Source organism: Ooceraea biroi, chromosome 1 (genome assembly GCF_003672135.1).
Source record: "Ooceraea biroi isolate clonal line C1 chromosome 1, Obir_v5.4, whole genome shotgun sequence".
NCBI lineage: Eukaryota > Metazoa > Arthropoda > Insecta > Hymenoptera > Formicidae > Ooceraea > Ooceraea biroi.
In genome coordinates, this window is record NC_039506.1 from 3,923,744 (window position 1) to 3,940,862 (window position 17,119).

General features: G+C 32.7%; 5 protein-coding genes across 9 annotated transcripts; 2 read left to right on the top strand and 3 right to left on the bottom strand.

The window, feature by feature from the left end:
* Nucleotides 1–260: 260 nt before the first annotated feature.
* Nucleotides 261–5,378, bottom strand: LOC105280468 (eukaryotic translation initiation factor 2 subunit 2). 3 transcript variants are annotated; one of them, XM_026970827.1, is made up of 7 exons: nt 4,887–5,370; nt 4,178–4,432; nt 3,607–3,763; nt 3,495–3,527; nt 1,903–2,093; nt 1,504–1,788; nt 261–1,362 (listed from the first exon to the last, which is right to left on the bottom strand). In XM_026970827.1, the coding sequence occupies exons 1-7, from the start codon at nt 4,902–4,904 to the stop codon at nt 1,318–1,320; spliced, it is 984 nt and encodes a 327-aa protein (XP_026826628.1). In that variant the 5' UTR covers nt 4,905–5,370; the 3' UTR covers nt 261–1,317. The 3 variants fall into 3 exon arrangements, with proteins under 3 accessions (XP_026826628.1, XP_026826629.1, XP_011339351.2); XM_026970828.1 differs by having other exon boundaries at nt 1,318–1,362; nt 3,495–3,500; nt 4,887–5,378; XM_011341049.3 differs by lacking the exon at nt 3,495–3,527 and having other exon boundaries at nt 1,318–1,362; nt 4,887–5,375.
* A 94-nt stretch (nt 5,379–5,472) lies between these two features.
* On the top strand, nt 5,473–8,238 carry LOC105280469 (syntaxin-7). Of its 2 annotated transcripts, none has more exons than XM_011341052.3 (6): nt 5,473–5,841; nt 6,201–6,330; nt 6,409–6,478; nt 6,544–6,718; nt 6,827–7,051; nt 7,127–8,238. In XM_011341052.3, exons 2-6 carry the CDS (start codon nt 6,222–6,224, stop codon nt 7,370–7,372), a joined length of 825 nt encoding a protein of 274 aa, XP_011339354.1. In that variant the 5' UTR covers nt 5,473–5,841; nt 6,201–6,221; the 3' UTR covers nt 7,373–8,238. The 2 variants fall into 2 exon arrangements, with proteins under 2 accessions (XP_011339354.1, XP_011339352.1); XM_011341050.3 differs by having other exon boundaries at nt 5,474–5,768.
* Nucleotides 8,239–8,630: 392 nt separating this feature from the next.
* LOC105280472 (uncharacterized protein CG1161) lies at nt 8,631–10,305 on the top strand. Its single transcript, XM_011341056.3, has 5 exons — nt 8,631–8,869; nt 8,953–9,071; nt 9,229–9,343; nt 9,428–9,568; nt 9,699–10,305. Exons 1-5 carry the CDS (start codon nt 8,801–8,803, stop codon nt 9,846–9,848), a joined length of 594 nt encoding a protein of 197 aa, XP_011339358.1. The 5' UTR covers nt 8,631–8,800; the 3' UTR covers nt 9,849–10,305.
* LOC105280471 (ADP,ATP carrier protein) lies at nt 9,943–12,040 on the bottom strand. Its single transcript, XM_011341055.2, has 4 exons — nt 11,727–12,040; nt 11,371–11,629; nt 10,930–11,161; nt 9,943–10,815 (listed from the first exon to the last, which is right to left on the bottom strand). The coding sequence occupies exons 1-4, from the start codon at nt 11,878–11,880 to the stop codon at nt 10,543–10,545; spliced, it is 918 nt and encodes a 305-aa protein (XP_011339357.2). The 5' UTR covers nt 11,881–12,040; the 3' UTR covers nt 9,943–10,542.
* Nucleotides 12,041–12,229: 189 nt separating this feature from the next.
* Nucleotides 12,230–17,000, bottom strand: LOC105280470 (flotillin-1). 2 transcript variants are annotated; one of them, XM_011341053.3, is made up of 11 exons: nt 16,811–17,000; nt 16,335–16,410; nt 16,164–16,254; nt 15,695–15,838; nt 15,338–15,457; nt 14,975–14,983; nt 14,197–14,412; nt 13,932–14,119; nt 13,647–13,857; nt 13,391–13,555; nt 12,230–13,301 (listed from the first exon to the last, which is right to left on the bottom strand). In XM_011341053.3, the coding sequence occupies exons 1-11, from the start codon at nt 16,860–16,862 to the stop codon at nt 13,284–13,286; spliced, it is 1,290 nt and encodes a 429-aa protein (XP_011339355.1). In that variant the 5' UTR covers nt 16,863–17,000; the 3' UTR covers nt 12,230–13,283. The 2 variants fall into 2 exon arrangements, with proteins under 2 accessions (XP_011339355.1, XP_011339356.1); XM_011341054.3 differs by lacking the exon at nt 14,975–14,983 and having other exon boundaries at nt 16,811–16,998.
* Nucleotides 17,001–17,119: the final 119 nt, after the last annotated feature.

Consider the following 17,119-nt stretch of genomic DNA (forward strand, 5'->3'; position numbering starts at 1 on the left):
ATATATAAATATATTTCGTTATTTATCATGTAGATGACACCATTCTTAAACGTGCAGTAATTTATCAGGGGATCTATTACGTACTCTTCACGGAGTGAAAATGCGAAAAGTGAGCAAATTCACTAGGTGTTGACCAATCAAATTATAAATATTCTAGTAAATTTGCTCATTTTTTACATTTTCACTCCGCGAAGAGATACGTAATAGACCCCCAGAGTATATAAAAAAACGTCCACATTAAGTAAAAAATATTTTTATATCGGTTAATTATTTATTGCATTTATGATACATGTATGATAAAGTTTTCAATTAAATTCATGAAACAGATTCAGGAAAATATACGGAAGTATTCGAGACAAATTTATTGCCTAGTAAATACAATTAAATAAATTATTTACGAAAAATGCTCTATTATCGGAGATTTAAACAAGATGTTTGCACAATTTTATGAATGCTACTTGATTTCGTGAACTCGTGCTCCTGGAATTGTAACATGTATAATGTGTAATGTAATTCGTTACTGCATACAGAAGAAAATATAACAAATTATTCCTTAGATATATTGTTAACAATCGGATATTCATCTTCACTTTACATCTAAACAGTATCCTCTGTACAATATGTAGATGAACGAGTAATATTGCGCGCGCGGATACTAATTTTATTCAGTTTTTAAATTAACATAAAAAATTAAAAACTGAAGATTAATGATTCACATATTTTTTAACAGTGATGATTGACATTTCTTTTTTTCATATGCATTTTTCACCGTGATGTTTAGGAATCGAACATAAGACACGAAATTTGAAAAAGACTTGAACCAAGCTCGCAAAACTCGCATTTTAGGTATAAGAAATTTAATTTCCAAAAATTAAATTAAAAAAAACAATTTAGGAACTTATCTCTAGAAATTTATTAATACCAAGTTTAAAAAACGCTAAAGATTGCTTAAAAGAATTCGCTTACAGAAATAGCTTGGAATAAAAAAAATTGCAAGTTTTAGGTACACCAAGATTTCAGAATTCAAAAATCTTTAAATCAAAACGTGTAAGAAAATCCAATGTCTTACAATTCACTGAACATGGAACTCCAAAATTTCAATGCATAAGATCTTTAGAAAGCTAAGAATCCTGTGACCTAAAGCATCTTCAGTTTTTTTTTTCTTTACACTATGCGATCGATATTAAATTTATGATAGTTTATAATACTATCTACACTCTTGTATTAAATTCAATTCGAGATGCAATTACTTGAACTGTTTATTTATATTCCATAGCATTTTATTTTGCACTAGCATCTTCTTAGGTAGAAAATTGCTTAGGCAGTTTTCGCACGAATAGCAGCGCGTTTTCCCGTGACAGCCTGAAATTTACAAAAAATGATGGTCATGATATTGTAGAATATGACAATAACTGTATTTTACGCGCAATTAAATGTATTATATATATAATACTACATCAGTATCGTATCGATAGCTTATTTGTAATAAAAAAAATAATTTACCTGGAATCCAGATTTAATGCTAGCGACCGAGCATCTTGAACCGCAAGTTTCACATTGCAAGAAGAAGAGTCGAGTATCCTTCTGAAGGATTGTGTCTGGTGACCGGCACGTATGACACGTAACGTATTCCTTGATATATCTTCTAAGAACGTTCTCTATTTGCTTTTGTTGGAAACGGCCTTTAATGATCAACTGACTATTACCATCAACTGAACCGCTCGTACCCAACTCGGCCAGCAAAAAGTCCAGTAAATGTTTCGGCTGTCTGTGCAATGTTTTACAAATCTGCAAGGCACAAGAAATTACGTAAAATAGCTGGTAAACTCTTGTACATAAATTATCAGATCTTTATTATTTGATTTTTCATTTGTCTATTGACATAATTATAATGGGTCTTACCTCCGTGAAGTTGGCGAAAGACGTTTTCTTTGTTCCAATGCGCACCACTTGTGGTGGACGCATGACAAACTTCTGTTTCTTGCCGGCCACCATGTCAGGATTTTTCTCACGCATAATGTTAAACACTCTAAATAGCAATTCATCGTACGTGTAGTCCCTGTCCGAACCCACCCACAAACTTGGTTCCTCCACTGTAGAAAAAAATAAACGTATTTTTGTTCAATCAAACAACAATAGGAATAATGATCGACGAATTCTATCGATTTTTATATTGTAAAAATATTACAATTGAACGGGCAAGTGCAAGTGAGGGCAATATATGTAATATATCATAAAATCAAAAAGTTTAAAAGTTTAATAAATACGTAGTATGTGATCTAATATATAGCACATGAATATATGGATACAGAAATATATATTTATGATACATAGAAATATATCTCAAAATATATCGCATGCTTTCCTCACATCCAAAAATATTAGGGAAACCTCAATCTATCTAGATAAAGATTATCTTGTAGGATTGTCAGATGTCAGTACATAGGTTGAGACAAATTTAATTTTTTGTACATTATTATTCATATTTAATGAAATAGAAATAGAAAATACGAAATGTGTATGAAGGTTTTTTTCAGTTTGTAATAGCCATACATGTTATTTAACTATTAAGACCTGTTTGCCGCTAAATACAAAATACATATCATTCAACGATAAAAAAGGAGAATGTCACAATATCCAACATGAGAATGAATTAATCTGTAGAATTTATATTATGTTTTTCAAAACAGCATAATCAAATATGATTGTGACGAAGAACATAAAAGTTTTAATATTAGTTCTTCAATGAAATACATATATAATAAATGCAAAATTAATAATAGATTTTATGAAAAGAAAAGAAGATACATCACATTGAGTAATTTGGAATTATATTTAAATATATCTCTTTTGTTACTTTGAATAATATATAAGTATCTTTAACAAAGTTTTTTGTCAATTTGTCTCGAATAATATGTTTTATGCAATAACATGTTACTTAAGCAGTAATATATATTATATATTTATCCAACTATACATTTATAAATATACATAACTTTTCCATATGGACATAAATCATTTTATAATATCCTTTTCCTTACCATGTACGTCATTATAACAAATTTATGTGACAAATTTCTATTATGTATATAAACTTTTTGTCTTTTATTGAATGCATAAAATATATTGTAAAAATGTAATGTTTATATAATAAATTTATACTTTACATAACTATTTATTAAAATTAGAAAACTAATGAATTTTAAAAAGCTATTTCTCTTTAAAACACTAAATAATCTTTAGAGAATTGGAGCAATATATTCATATTTCAAAATATTCAAATATTTTTCTTTTGGATAAGTCAAGATATACATATACATATACATATACATATAAAGCAAAATTCAGATTTTATGTTATATATTCTACCCCACCCTTCTCGTTTAATGAATGTCTGAATATAAATTTTATCATATTACGTGCAAGTGCAAAAATAATCACAGGACTATTGAGTGCAGGATTGACGTAATTAGAGAACACCAAGCATGTCTTACCATACTCTGCACTTCGCTCAGATTCAGTGCAGCATGTTAACAAATAATAAGTATAACATAAACAACTAGATGCAAAAAGATATGAGCATAAGTCATTTCTTATGATACATACCATTCTCCTTGTCTTCAGTCTCCTTGCGTTCCTCTTCAGCCACTAATTCATCGAGATCCTTCTTCTTCTTTTTTTTCTTCTTCGTCTTTGAAAAGTCCATATCTAAGTCAAAATCATCATCCACCACAATCTCCTCAACCTGTTGCTCTACAGGTTCCTGTATTTAACAATATCAAATTTTTTAATTTTTTATACTGCTATATATGGGTAATAATAATAATAATATTATATATTTAATATTTTTAATTTGCTAATATAACTTTGTGAATCAGCATACCAATAATCCAGCGAATCACTTAAAAATATAATAAATTTTGAATTCAATGGATTCAATATGTCCAAAATGTGCTTTTAATTTTTTGAGACAGATTCGTAATATGTGTTATTAGAAGACGAGTCAGAACAGATAAAAATTAGATGACTAATGATAAATTAAAAAATTAGTTTCATTAACGATGCAAACATCGTTAATGAAACTGATTTTTTAATTTATCATTAGTCATCTAATTTTTAACTCAAAAAATCAATATCATTAAAGATGTGCAAAAATAAATCTGAAATGTTTTTTTACCTCTTTTTTGGTATCAGGTAGAGCAACTTCTAATTCATCCAAATTAAATGCCTTCTTCTTCTTCTTCTTCTTTTTGCCAAAATTTTCCAAGTCCAGTGCCTCGTCATCCTCAACGACTGATGGTTCAGGCTCCTGATTTTCTTTATCAACATTTTCAGTTGCATCACCACCGCTGCTTCCTTCATTAAAAGCTGCATCAATGTCAAATGTAGTCTTCTTCTTCTTTTTCTTTTTCTTCAGAGTTGGATCAAATACCTAGGAATTTTGTACATAAAGCAGTAAATTAAAGCAAATGACTTTTTTTTATTTTTATATTTTTATAATTTTGACTGCAACTACACTTAAATAGGTGTAACTAGAGTAATAAAAAGTATTAACGAAAATGGCACGTAAAAATATATTAACGAATATATTTGAATATATCGTCCGTATGATATTATTCCCTCATTATAAAACTTCTTTCGCAAGAATTCTGAAAAGTACTAATTGATACAAAATTTTCAGTACAAATACGAATTTTGAGGTTGGAATGGATAATTTTTTATTTTTACTTATTACATATTTTAATTCATCAGGAATTCTTCGCAAATATTGAAAAAAAGGGTTGCACGCGATTTTTTGGAAGAAAGTATACAAGAAAAACAGTAAAGTATGTCAATTCGATTCCGCACTCGTGCACCATTCAACCTGCCAGCAATATTTTACATACCGAATCCTCTTCCGTCATTTCTTCGATTATGGAGCGCCTTCGTTTTGGATAAAGAATACTCTCTATTTATCGTAAAATTAAGCGACATAAAGCATGCGAGGAAACTTTAATGAAGTGATATCAATTTTCACTTCCGCACGCTGATCCAAGAAGATTGCGTCAGAAAATTTGGTGGCGGCACGGTATATACAGTAGCGCCACAATATATATACTGTTATATAGGTATATGAAAACGCAACTTCCTTTTAGGCCGGTTTCCACAGTCCATTCTTATAACGAGATATCCTAAGTTTAGTATCTATTAGATACTAATGTAGCTATCTGATTGGCTAGCAAATTTTTTAAGATGTTCGAGATAGGGAAATTTCACTATTTACCATGGTGGCAATATTCCGCTACCAACTTCAGGCAAACAAAATAGACTAAAATAAATCAAAGACTTGGGACATGGAATACAAAAATAATTGGTTTATTTAGGAGGGAAAACTTCATTAATAAAAAGGACAAAGTAGAAAATCTCTGATTGGCTACATTTATGGTCAGTTTTCAGTGTTGGATATTCTGAATCATCTTTTTCGCCATATATACCTTGAATACTTTTTCTATCCTTTTATTTAAATATATATCTCATACATGCTTAACTTTACGTAGTAGTGCCTTCATTTTCATCGGGTTCGTCGCGTTCGAGGCTGAATCTTTTATGATAACGTGTGTGTGTGCGCCGACGATTCAAGATCCGTCTGTTCCGGTGTTATCGATCAACACAAAACATTCTAGCGTTCCATTTCTGCGATCTTTCAAGAAGAATCTCGGGCAGATAATAAAACACGAGCCGTGCGTTCGTGCAGTACTGGGAGGCGGAACTTCTCATCTGCTAATTTCGTGAGTCATCGCTTGAGTGGATCAGCCCACTAGTCGTTTTGTTGACAAGTACAACGTATACCAGAGTCCAGAGGTAGAATTATACATAGAAGATAACGATTTCTCGCAATCTTTGACACCTGAAGTGTCGACGGGAAGCACATTTCGCGTGAATTTTGTCGACAGCGCGGTCGCGATCAACAGTTTCGCTGCATGACGTGCTGACAAATAATTTATATTCACGTACGCGAGATAATTGGTTAGTTCCGTTTGAAGTTTCGCTCGTGGGAAGTTGCAAAAGAATTGGATCCTTTGTTGCCGGGTGTCCTTCAAACGTGCAGTGTTGTTCTTTGTTTTCTTGCTTTGACTCATTAGAAAAGTATTGTTTGGCTGCTCCTAAAAATCTTCAGGTCAGTGTTGTGTAATAAATTGGTTTATTTGATTCAAATGCAGGTTGACATTTAGAAATTCAAGATGGATGTTGGATTCTCATCGTACCACAATGGGGGTCCTGCCCGAGAGCAGGATTTCGGCAGGTTATCTCAGACTATCGGCACGTCTATACTGAAGATCTCCCAAAATGGTGAGTCTTTGTATTAACAAGGTTATTTAAGATTAGCTAGAATTAAAAGAATATCACTATCCTGATGATCTTTTGCAGTATCTTCTATGCAGAAAATGGTCAATCAGTTGGGTAGCTCCACTGATTCTCAGGAGCTCAGGAATCAGCTGTAAGTTAAGCAAAATAAGTAGGAAAATTAGAATCAAAGATTTGATAATTAAATTGCTTCACTAGGCACCAGATACAGCATTACACGCAGCAGTTGGCAAAGGATACTAGCGTTCATCTTCGAGACTTGGCTATACTAGCGAATAACTCTGGCTCTACAAGTCCTGGCGAGCAACGGCAGCGTAAGATGCAGAAGGAACGCCTTCAGGATGAGTTTACGACTGCGTTAAACTCTTTTCAAGTACTGATAAATTTTTATTCTTATTTTAATTAATTTTTTAAATTTTTATTCTACGCAATATCGATAATAATTCTTTATTAAATTCTATAAATTTGTCTCTAAACTTAGGCTGTGCAAAGATCGGCCGCTGCCAAGGAAAAGGAAATGGTCAGGAAGGCCAAAGCTAGTGCAGGTATCGCGCCGTTTGGAGAGAAGAAACAGGAAACGCTTATCGAGCTGCAAGACAGCAGAATGTATGGAAGCGAGCATGCAAAGCAGCAACAGGAACAATTGCAGGAGCAAATGAACTTACGAATGTTGGAAGAACAGGAGGCCAGTATAAGGCAGTTGGAGGTAAATTTTATTCTTTCACAAAACTCTATAAAACCGCACGTAGAAACATAATTACGTTGTTCATTTCCTTTACAGAGTAACATTAGCGACATTAATCAAATATTCAAAGACCTTGGAGCTTTGGTGTACGATCAGGGCGAAGTAATTGATTCTATAGAAGCGTCGGTCGAGAGAACCGAAGTATCCGTCAACGAAGGTGCTTCTCAAGTGAGACAAGCGAGCATCTATCAAACTAAACTGCGCAAGAAGAAGTGTATCATCGTACTGATAGCAGCGGTCGTACTGTCGATTCTAATTGGCATTATAGTCTGGCAGAGCTAAATACGGGAACATAATACATAAATCTATGTACACTTGTATGCACATGTATTCACACACATACGTGTGCGTGTGTGTGTGTGCAAACGAAGTGTACATGTACAGCATGTTGATATATGTAATGCTGCGAAAGATTGGTATCTGTGAATAAGTTACAGGAACATCAGCCTCCAGCAGTTCTTAGCGACATCCTTAGTGACAAATAATTAATCTGAAATCTTTGCTTTGAAACTTAACACGGTTATAGAGGAACGTGCAAGGAAACGGAGATACTCACATCTTACTAGTTTAAACCCTCCTAATTGTGATAATTGTAGGTGTAAATTTTAATTTCAGGTAGCATTTTATTGGCATACTCGAGATTGCCTCAGTCCATTTGTACATTTCTTTACTTATTATAAAATATATATATTGTTAGTTGTATTATTGTATCGGTTACATCACATCTCATGTGTATGTGTGCGTGCATGTGTGACAACTTTGATAATTTAATGCGACTGTGTAATTGAAGATAAGGATATATGAAGTACTTGTATATGATACGGAGTATGCTTGTGTATCTGATTGCGAGTGCGGCTCGGCATGTAGTAATGCTTCACGAGGTATCTTAGGAATTATTTCTACGTAATAACTTTATAGAGAGAGCAAATGTATTTGAGAGGATACAACATTTTAAGAAGATGAGAGAGTTTGTATAAGTTAATATATATTACGCTTAATTTAAGAATGTTGATTTATTATAATCGGGACATATATAATAAAGAATATATATATATATAGATATAAAATATTAAAATTGATAATATTTGTATCCATCTGTTATATTTGTATGATGGTTCGTTCTCGGAAGTAATGAAAAATTGATTTTATAAAATAATACTAATATACATATTAATTATATAGCAACAATAAAAACGTACATGTACCATAAAAAAATTTGCAATGTTGATTCATAAATTATTTAAGAAGAAATAATTTATCAGTGAGGTAGTATTGCGCATATACCAATAATCTGTCACTCCACTGATTGAGACATCACTTGAAAATGAATTACGGCTGACTTGTCAATGAGTCTTACTACTAAATCTACTGTGAAGATATAACGAGATAACCTTAAATATACATGCTAAATATTACATGCTAATATAGCTATCTGATTAATTAACAAACATCCTGAGATTATATTTAAAACGCTAATGAAATTCTGTCGTGTCGACATCTAGCAAAGTTTCTTGGAACTAGTAAAGACAATCTGCAGCTGTGCAAAAGTTCAGAGGGTGGAGAAAAGTGGAGCAACCGAACAACCTTGTTAAATGACACTTGGTGCGTTATGGTTCGGATAACGATTTTGTACAATTACAATCAGTATTCTCGTACGTAATTGTACATAGTTACGTCGACAATCTGCAATATCTGTGTTTTTTTAATGAAATGAACATAATGCTAAGATACATTTCTCTTGTTACAATAGTCATTGTAACCTGTCTGTCACAATCAGAGGTTAGAGCGTATTATTGTAACTATTCGATCTAATCTAATTTGATCGTGTTATTGAGCCTCAGTGATTTATTAAATGATTCTAGGCGCAATATGATGACAAAAGATGCAAGTGCATCTGTCCGAGTCTTTCTTCCGTTACGAATACAACGCAATCGTCTATGGAACGCCTGGCGTATATTATAAATGTTCCACCATTGCAATGGTAATTCTGTAATTTAAGTGAATATGTAACAGTGTTCTTTTATTTTAACTTTTCTAAAATTAAAAAAGAAGTGTTCATTTGTTAAATTTATTTTAATGTTTATTATAACGCAGCAGTTTTGTGCATGATTATATTTGTTACGATATGTGCATTGTAGTAAGTGCGAAAATGTTGTCCTACCAAAACTTGGAGAGCAAATAAAAGGCAAGGAGGAAGTATTTTGTTCTCGATGTGACTGTAAATATGAAAACAGGAACACGACTATCATTAAGGTACTTATTTCTTTCGTTGGCAAACGAACTTTTTGTCACTATACCTTACAAGTCAATGATAAAATGATAACATTAACGTTGCAGATTGTGGTGATAATAGTTATATGGGTTATTTCATTGTTAGTAATTTATATGCTGTTCTTAATTTGTTTGGATCCACTGCTTAATAAACGGATACATAAGGCTTCAGCAAATATTGGTTACCATGAACATAATAATGAAGAGGTAAATATATACTCTTGTACAAATTCCTCATTAATCTCGCTTTTTTATCATATTTTTCAATAACTAGTATAATGATAAGCAAACATTTTAATTTTATTATATTTACCTTTCTCTTCTTTTAATTAAAAAGGATGATTCGTCTATTGCACCTGGTACGTCTCATCCAATGGGAGAAAGAGGCAACGTTTTGAACCGTGTTGGACATCAGCAAGACAAATGGAAACGACAAGTGCGTGAGCAAAGACGAAATATTTATGACCGTCATACCATGCTGAATTGAGTTGAACACATTTTGTTGCCACACGAATAATGTTGTAAAAGTTAAACATAATATGAAACTTGTAGCTATGATTACTATTTCTTTAATTGCTTTGAAGTGCAAATAGAGTTTGTATCGACAAAGATATACTACTGCACTAAGATAATAAGAAATTATTAAACATCAGTAGTTTGTGCGAAAAGCTTACTTTTGTAAAATGTCTGACCGACTATATCATGTCATGGCTGATATATTATAATATTAAACCACACAAATCTATATATGTAAAAATTTTATAAGTTATTTTTTAGTATATTATATAATAAAATGTATATTAATTGAGCGCATTCCAAAATGTATATTTATTTTTGCATCAGGAATATTCATAAGTAAATATAAGTTTAACGTTTGTTAATATATATCCAGTTATGTATATCCACAACGTCGATTAAATATAATAATAAAATAAATTCTCCAAAGATTATGTTGCCGTGATATGGTTCCTATTTTTACACTAAACGGTAATAAAAATTATAATTCATTTTTTTCTATTTTTTGGTAAAATAATGAGAAAATATTTATTGTTTCAGAAAGATAAAAAGATTCTTGATTATGTATAAATTTAAATGCGATTCATAATTACTACTAGTAAATTAATGTATTTATAAATATTTATGATTTATTGATTTTTATTGCGATATAACTCATTAAATTCTTAAGATCTTAAATTTTTTGAGATTGCTTTTTCGATCGAGTCTTTAATTGTATCGTATAACGTTAGAACCAGAGCACTGCCAGTACCACGAAGAATGTTAGAAAATGCGCCTCTAAAGAAAGCTCCGGTTCCTTCACTTTTCACTGTTTTTATCCAACAATCAAGCGTATTTTTATACATGATGTCAGTCTTACTGCGTCCTGACTGCATCATCATTCGTCTCCTAACTGTATCAAAAGGATAGGACACGATGCCTGCTATCGTCGTTACTATCTACATGTATTATATATATGATGTCAAAATATAAGACATAACACATATAATAAAATATTATATTCATTATTTCTTATTACATACTCTTTCGATGAAAACCAGGAAAATACCTACCTCGGCAATTAAGAAATTTATGTACAATGGTGTGCTTTTAGGATCAGGTAGTGCAATTCTCATAGTGTCGTAAAGTCCAAAGTATGTTGCCCGATATATAATAATCCCTTGTACGCTAACGTTAAAACCGCGATATAGCCCAAGAAACCCATCTGATTTAAAAATCTTTAATATACAATCGTTTATACCCTTAAATTCCCTTTTCTTGCCTCTTCCAACATCGGCGGCTAATCTGAAAGATTAACTTATTTTCACCTTATGCAAATGCAATGATGATACTTTCTCAAAACTCAAAGACTATATAAACTGTACATAATAAGTCGTTGTTAAGCAAAGTTGTTGACATTTCTTTTATTATGCTTTAATAAATTATTTGTAATTTTCATATATAGACTAAACAATTTCTTTTATGCGTAGAACTTGTATTTATATGAGACAGACCTAGTACGGGCAAGATCAAGTGGATATACAAACAGAAGCGAAGTGGCACCAGCCGCGCCACCAGCCGCTAAATTCCCAGCAAGTTGTCTCCAAAATGCGTCTTTCGGCACATCGCCCAAGAAAAAAATCTTAAACTTGTCTTTAAACGCAAAATTAAGTGCTTGAGTTGGAAAATATCGGATGACGTTAGCAAGATTGCCTCTCCAGAAACTCAGGAATCCCGTTTCTTTAGGTATACGTACAAACGCGTCGAGCATACCTGAGAGAGATGAGATATTCAATAATTATGGACATTAATTAAAGGAATTAATGGAATTAACTTTCGTATGTGTCGAAAATTAATTGCTACGTTATACCCTTGTATCGCTGTTCAGGACTTATTTGCTTCGAGGTGTGCTGGACTTGCAGCAACAATTTTACTCTCTCCAGAGGAGCAACTGCAGTCTTTGAGATCGCTGCGGATAGACCTCCCGCTAGGAAGTCTATCAGAAAAGATTTGTGCAACTCCATTCTTTCAACTGCTCAAACGTAGGATTATTATTCCAGCTTAATCAAATTGGCAGCTTGTCATACACAGATCAAGTTGAAACCACGCAGTTTTTGCATATTCTTAATCGTCGAACGCGTAATTATTATAGCATTAAAGTACCATGCATTTTCGTACTATTTATCAAAGCGATGAAGCGTGGCACGCACAAGATCTATCACGCTGCGAGTCATTTGTTATTTTCATCATTTACAGAGTTCACTAAAAATAATTAGAATCATGTCTTCAACGAATACTTTATTTATCATTGCAAAGGTAAAAGGTTTCGAGTACTGTGTACATAAGATAAACGCAAGCAAAACGCACACAAAATATGTTCATAACATTTACTTGTATTTCGTTACTTTACACGAAATCACAATTTATTTGAGGGATTTATCGATCATATATAAATGCATATAGTTAGAGACTATAATTATAGATTTATATATAAATACTTAGAGAGGAAAAGATCACAGTAACATGATCTATATCTAAACGTGGGATAAAATATATTACTATTTGCTTTTTTTTGTAGATGTACAGGAAATAGAACGCTTGCGCTCACACATATAAATTTATCTTAAGAATTATCAAAAAAAATTCTTTTATATTAAGTGACGTTAAGAAACGTCAAATATTTTCATCTCTAAATAGTTATCTGATAATTTATATTTAGAAGGTACATATAATAGAGTATTTGGGCACATATTGGCATAGAATTAGAGTATGAGAAATGTGGACCATTATCATCGATTGACAGATTCAATATTTGGGGAATTCGATAGAATGCACACAGCACACCCTTTCTCGTGATTAATAATTTAGATAAACAAATTAAAATATACAATAAAACAAATATATAAACAAAATTTATAACTGAATTAAAATACAATGATTAGCAAACAATATTAATAAAAAAATAATTAATACAAAAACAATATCAAAACAACTTAATGCATTATACCACATATGTCATATTACACTTTCACTGTCCAAATAAGTAAAAGCTGTTGGAATGAGTGCGTCATAAAATTATTTCTGTAAAGTCTGTTTCTAAAATTACAATATCATTTAAATTTAAATTCTAACCAGTGATGGTTAGGAAGTCAAAGTAATAGATCGATTTGAGGGGGATTGTTGTTATTATATTATAAGTAACTCTTACATAAAATGGCAGTGAAAGTGTTGAACTTTCTTTCTCTCTCTAATATGAGATTTTCAATGTTAAATTATATATTAAATTCTCATTACGACATAAGACATATACAAAGTAAATACATATATATATATATATATATTAAAAAGATTCGTCAAATATCGTTTCTTAATTGTATATTGCAGTATATGACCAGGAAATCATAAGTGCGCCTTCATGTCGCACTTTTTACGCAGCATGAACCGACTGAAAACCGAGGAAGTTCATATTATGCACAAAGTTTAACCTACATTTTAACGATTTAGGCTTGCGGCAAATTTGTTTTTTGCACGTACCTTTGCAATGTCCACGCCTGTCAAAGTCTTAACGAGTGCTGGAACACGCTGTACAATATTGAAGACTTCTTCAGTTAATTTTTCGGCACCAACAGTACCATTACCACTGGAGACCATGGTTATTTTCTTCGCTTGAGAGAGAGGAGCGGCTACCTCCGCAGCAACCTGTTCAGATCAACAAAAATACCGAATTATCAATTATCATAATATATTTCTGAAAATTGTAATTCGGTATTTTTGTTGATCAATATCATACCTTCGGAAGCGTATCGAGCATCATATCTATCATGGCTGCGCTCTTGTATTCGTTCCACGCCGCGGCTTTCTTTGCCATTTGTTCTGCCTCTGCTTTAGCCTTCGCGTCGATAGCGAAGGCTTCCGCCTCACCACGAATTTTAATAGCTTCTGCTTCGGCTTCGGCTTCCATAACGAGGCGTAGTTTGTTTGCCTCGGCCATTTTCTCTAATCTGGAAGTCGATTCTTTAGCAGGATATATGTACAAAAAAACTTGACTACCAAGAAAAATTAATAGCCAAGTTACCTGTATTTTTCAGCGTCAGCAGGACGCCGTACAGTAGCATCCAATTCCCTTTCGCGTCTCATCATTTCTTGCTCCTGCACAGCGATCTCCTGACTACGTTCCACGACTTTCACCTGCATTTGTTCCTCCATAATCCTCTGCTTGGTTTTCGCTGCTTGCAACTCGAAAGCCATTTCTGCTTCCGCTTTCTAGAATTAATGTCTTTATATAAACCTACGTCTACGCACAGCGCGATCATCATAGAGAGCGGTCAAAATCTTCTTACTTTAGTTTGAACCTCAACGTCATAAGCTGCTTTTTTCAGCTCAAAGTCACGTTGCGCCTTCGCGATCTCAGTGTCATTCAAGAAACGTGCGGCCATCCTTTGCTCCTCGGCAATAGCCTCTCTAATCTGAGCGTCCCTGCGAGCTTCCGCTTCACCTATTCTCGCATCTCTCTTCACCTCTGCGGTACGAGCCATACCGAGCGCTTGCAAGTAACCCTAAAAGTGACACGTTCTCGCAAGATTATTATGATGAAAATTTATGATAAACGTACAATGAAAATGTAACATTGACTTCAGCAGTAATAGTAATGTCTGAGAAAGAGAGAAAGAGGCAACGTTTATATTGGAGTTATATTTTTTTTTCTTTCTCTCTCTCTCTCTCTCTCCCACTTTAATTCAATATTGAGGTATTTTTAAGCAGAAATTTCAAGATATCTTATATATAATGCATAAAAAATATTTTTAAATGCTTGATATAGACATGAAAAAATTACATTTTTGTTAATATAATAAAACCTACTAGTGTAATACTTCTGTAATTGTAATGCTATAACATTTAAAGATATCTCAATATTGAATCGAAGAACATGATATATACTTAATGAAGAAGATATGATCAATGTGTACAATTGTGCTCTTGTTAGATAAAAAAAGCAATAAAATTGTGATGCAAGATATTCTGTCTTTTCAAGTCATAAGACTTTATGCTAACGATGGTACAAGACAACTGTATGCTAACACATCAGATGTAATAGTGATAAATAAAATTTGAACATACCTTTGCCCCCTGCAAGTAGCAAAACAAAAAGTTATTCAATATTTACAATATACAAGATCTAACTATATTAATTATTAAAGTGACTCATATATTCATTTTAACTGCCAAAAAATATTTAATTTCTTAAAGGGGGTCTTTTCAACGGCTTTATGTATCTTCAATAATATATCAATTAAATCAAGATTTGTTGATGCATACAATAAATTTAGGATACAATATCTTATCATAGATATCTTTCTATTAAAAAATTCTGAATGTTTATATTTAAATTATATATTTTTCTCGTCATATAATTTTGTAACTTATAAGTGTGTTTATATGTATATATATATTTACAGATATTATCAGATGTAACGGACTTACTTCTTCGTCTCGAATATCTTTCAATGTGTATGACACAACGGTAATGCCCATATTGACTAGATCGCTGCTTGCAACTTCAAAGACCTCCTTGCTAAATTTTTTGCGGTCTTTGTAAATCTCCTACAACAGTGAAATCGAGTAAACTTACGTACAAATGTAACTTTAACAGCTGTAAAATATGTAATTATATCATAATTGATATTAAATAAAGAAATTCAGGATCTAACAAGTTATATTCCAAGTATAGCCATTTTAATTTACACTTCTTGGGAAGATATACTCAGACCCAATTAGAAATAAAATAAAAACTTTTTAGATCTCCTCTGCTTTTTGACACCATGACAATACTTAGTTTACCTCCACAGTCATGCTGCCCATTATAGCCCGTTGATGACCTTCTAAAGTGACCAAAGCTATATCATGTATCTCTTGCTCAGATTTTCCAAGAAATTGTTCACATGCTGTTGATAACATTTCCTCATTTTGCCCTTGAATTTTTACCTGGTATAGATAGGTAAAAATTATAACAGTTCGCAATGCACTAATATCTTGTTACATGCACAAAAGTCTTTTACATCAAAATCACATGCTTTTATATATTTGTAAAGCTGTAAAAGTCTTGTAATAAATAAGATTTTTATATGGTTTACTTCAGTTTTCCCAAATCAAATTATAGAGATAATTTAGATACATATTATATATACAACACACACACACACACACACACACACACACACACACACACACACACACACAGAGAGAAAGAAACATGCACATAATATCAGATATATAAAAGTTTTAAGTTTTTAAAACTCTCCTTTCTTACCTGTGCTATGCCTGTTACAGATATCGGTACTCCTTGACAAGTATAGACCGTCGGACTTTCAACTTGTAAAGTCATTGTGTTTAATGAAATTCTAAAATAACATATATGTAATCCAAAAAGAACTTTGCGTTACATCACATCGATGTGACAGCACAACTACATACAACTTACTTTTGTACCTGTTGTACAATAGGCCAAACAAATACCCGGCCTCCAGGCACCAAAAACGGTTTGCTGTAGCAACATCCTTGAAATGGAAGTTGATATAAAAGATAACGATAGATAATTACAAAATTCTAGGAATGTTGTTTATGATTCACCACATAAACCAGTAGTGAAATAATTGCTCTATATAAATGCCTGATTGTGTGACTATTTTCTGTGTATAACATAATATTTAATTAATCATATCGCAAATAACATGCTCGCGATAGGCGCAACGAGCGAAGCATAGTAGGCGCGGTTGTCCCTAATCGATCTCGCGTTCTACGCTTCCCCACTGCTGTATCACTCTTCGAACGAATTACCGCTGATCGTTAAATAGATTTCTTCCATTTTTCTTTCTTCATCGCGAGCGATTCAATTATCACGTGAACTAAATGAAGGAAATAAAAGTCGTGAATGGCGATGTCTCTCGTTCGATTTACCTGAAACAACGAGTGCCTCGTTCGGACCGCAAGTAACGAATCCACAGCTCATAATTGCTCGTTAACGTAACTGCACTGACGCGCGTGACTCCAAGACGCTCTTACGGTCAATTGACTGATTGACGTCGATGCGGAAAATAATATGCAACAAGCACAGACTCTCGTGCAGTACCTAGATTGCTAACAACTACTAATAATTGTACTCAGACGCGACCGATGGCTAGGCGCGCCGCCATATTCGAAAAGATAATGGCGCGGTCCCATGGTGCGGAATATGCGGAATTGGCGGAACGCTCGTGATTGCCATAT

Coding starts and splice junctions, on each gene's coding strand:
- LOC105280472 (XM_011341056.3), top strand. CDS start 8,801: ATGAACATAATGCTAAGATACATTTCTCTTGTTACAATAGTCATTGTA. Junction 9,344..9,427: donor GGAACACGACTATCATTAAG/GTACTTATTTCT, acceptor TTAACGTTGCAG/ATTGTGGTGATAATAGTTAT. Junction 9,569..9,698: donor ATGAACATAATAATGAAGAG/GTAAATATATAC, acceptor TTAATTAAAAAG/GATGATTCGTCTATTGCACC.
- LOC105280470 (XM_011341053.3), bottom strand. CDS start 16,862: ATGAGCTGTGGATTCGTTACTTGCGGTCCGAACGAGGCACTCGTTGTT. Junction 15,839..16,163: donor CTGTAACAGGCATAGCACAG/GTAAGAAAGGAG, acceptor TATCTATACCAG/GTAAAAATTCAAGGGCAAAA. Junction 15,458..15,694: donor TGGGCAGCATGACTGTGGAG/GTAAACTAAGTA, acceptor TCACTGTTGTAG/GAGATTTACAAAGACCGCAA.
- LOC105280469 (XM_011341052.3), top strand. CDS start 6,222: ATGGATGTTGGATTCTCATCGTACCACAATGGGGGTCCTGCCCGAGAG. Junction 6,719..6,826: donor CTGCGTTAAACTCTTTTCAA/GTACTGATAAAT, acceptor CTCTAAACTTAG/GCTGTGCAAAGATCGGCCGC. Junction 7,052..7,126: donor CCAGTATAAGGCAGTTGGAG/GTAAATTTTATT, acceptor TTTCCTTTACAG/AGTAACATTAGCGACATTAA.
- LOC105280468 (XM_026970827.1), bottom strand. Junction 3,764..4,177: donor TACCTGATACCAAAAAAGAG/GTAAAAAAACAT, acceptor TGTTAAATACAG/GAACCTGTAGAGCAACAGGT. Junction 2,094..3,494: donor TGAGCGAAGTGCAGAGTATG/GTAAGACATGCT, acceptor TTTTTTCTACAG/TGGAGGAACCAAGTTTGTGG.
- LOC105280471 (XM_011341055.2), bottom strand. CDS start 11,880: ATGGAGTTGCACAAATCTTTTCTGATAGACTTCCTAGCGGGAGGTCTA. Junction 11,630..11,726: donor TCCTGAACAGCGATACAAGG/GTATAACGTAGC, acceptor CATCTCTCTCAG/GTATGCTCGACGCGTTTGTA. Junction 11,162..11,370: donor CTTGATCTTGCCCGTACTAG/GTCTGTCTCATA, acceptor TTAATCTTTCAG/ATTAGCCGCCGATGTTGGAA.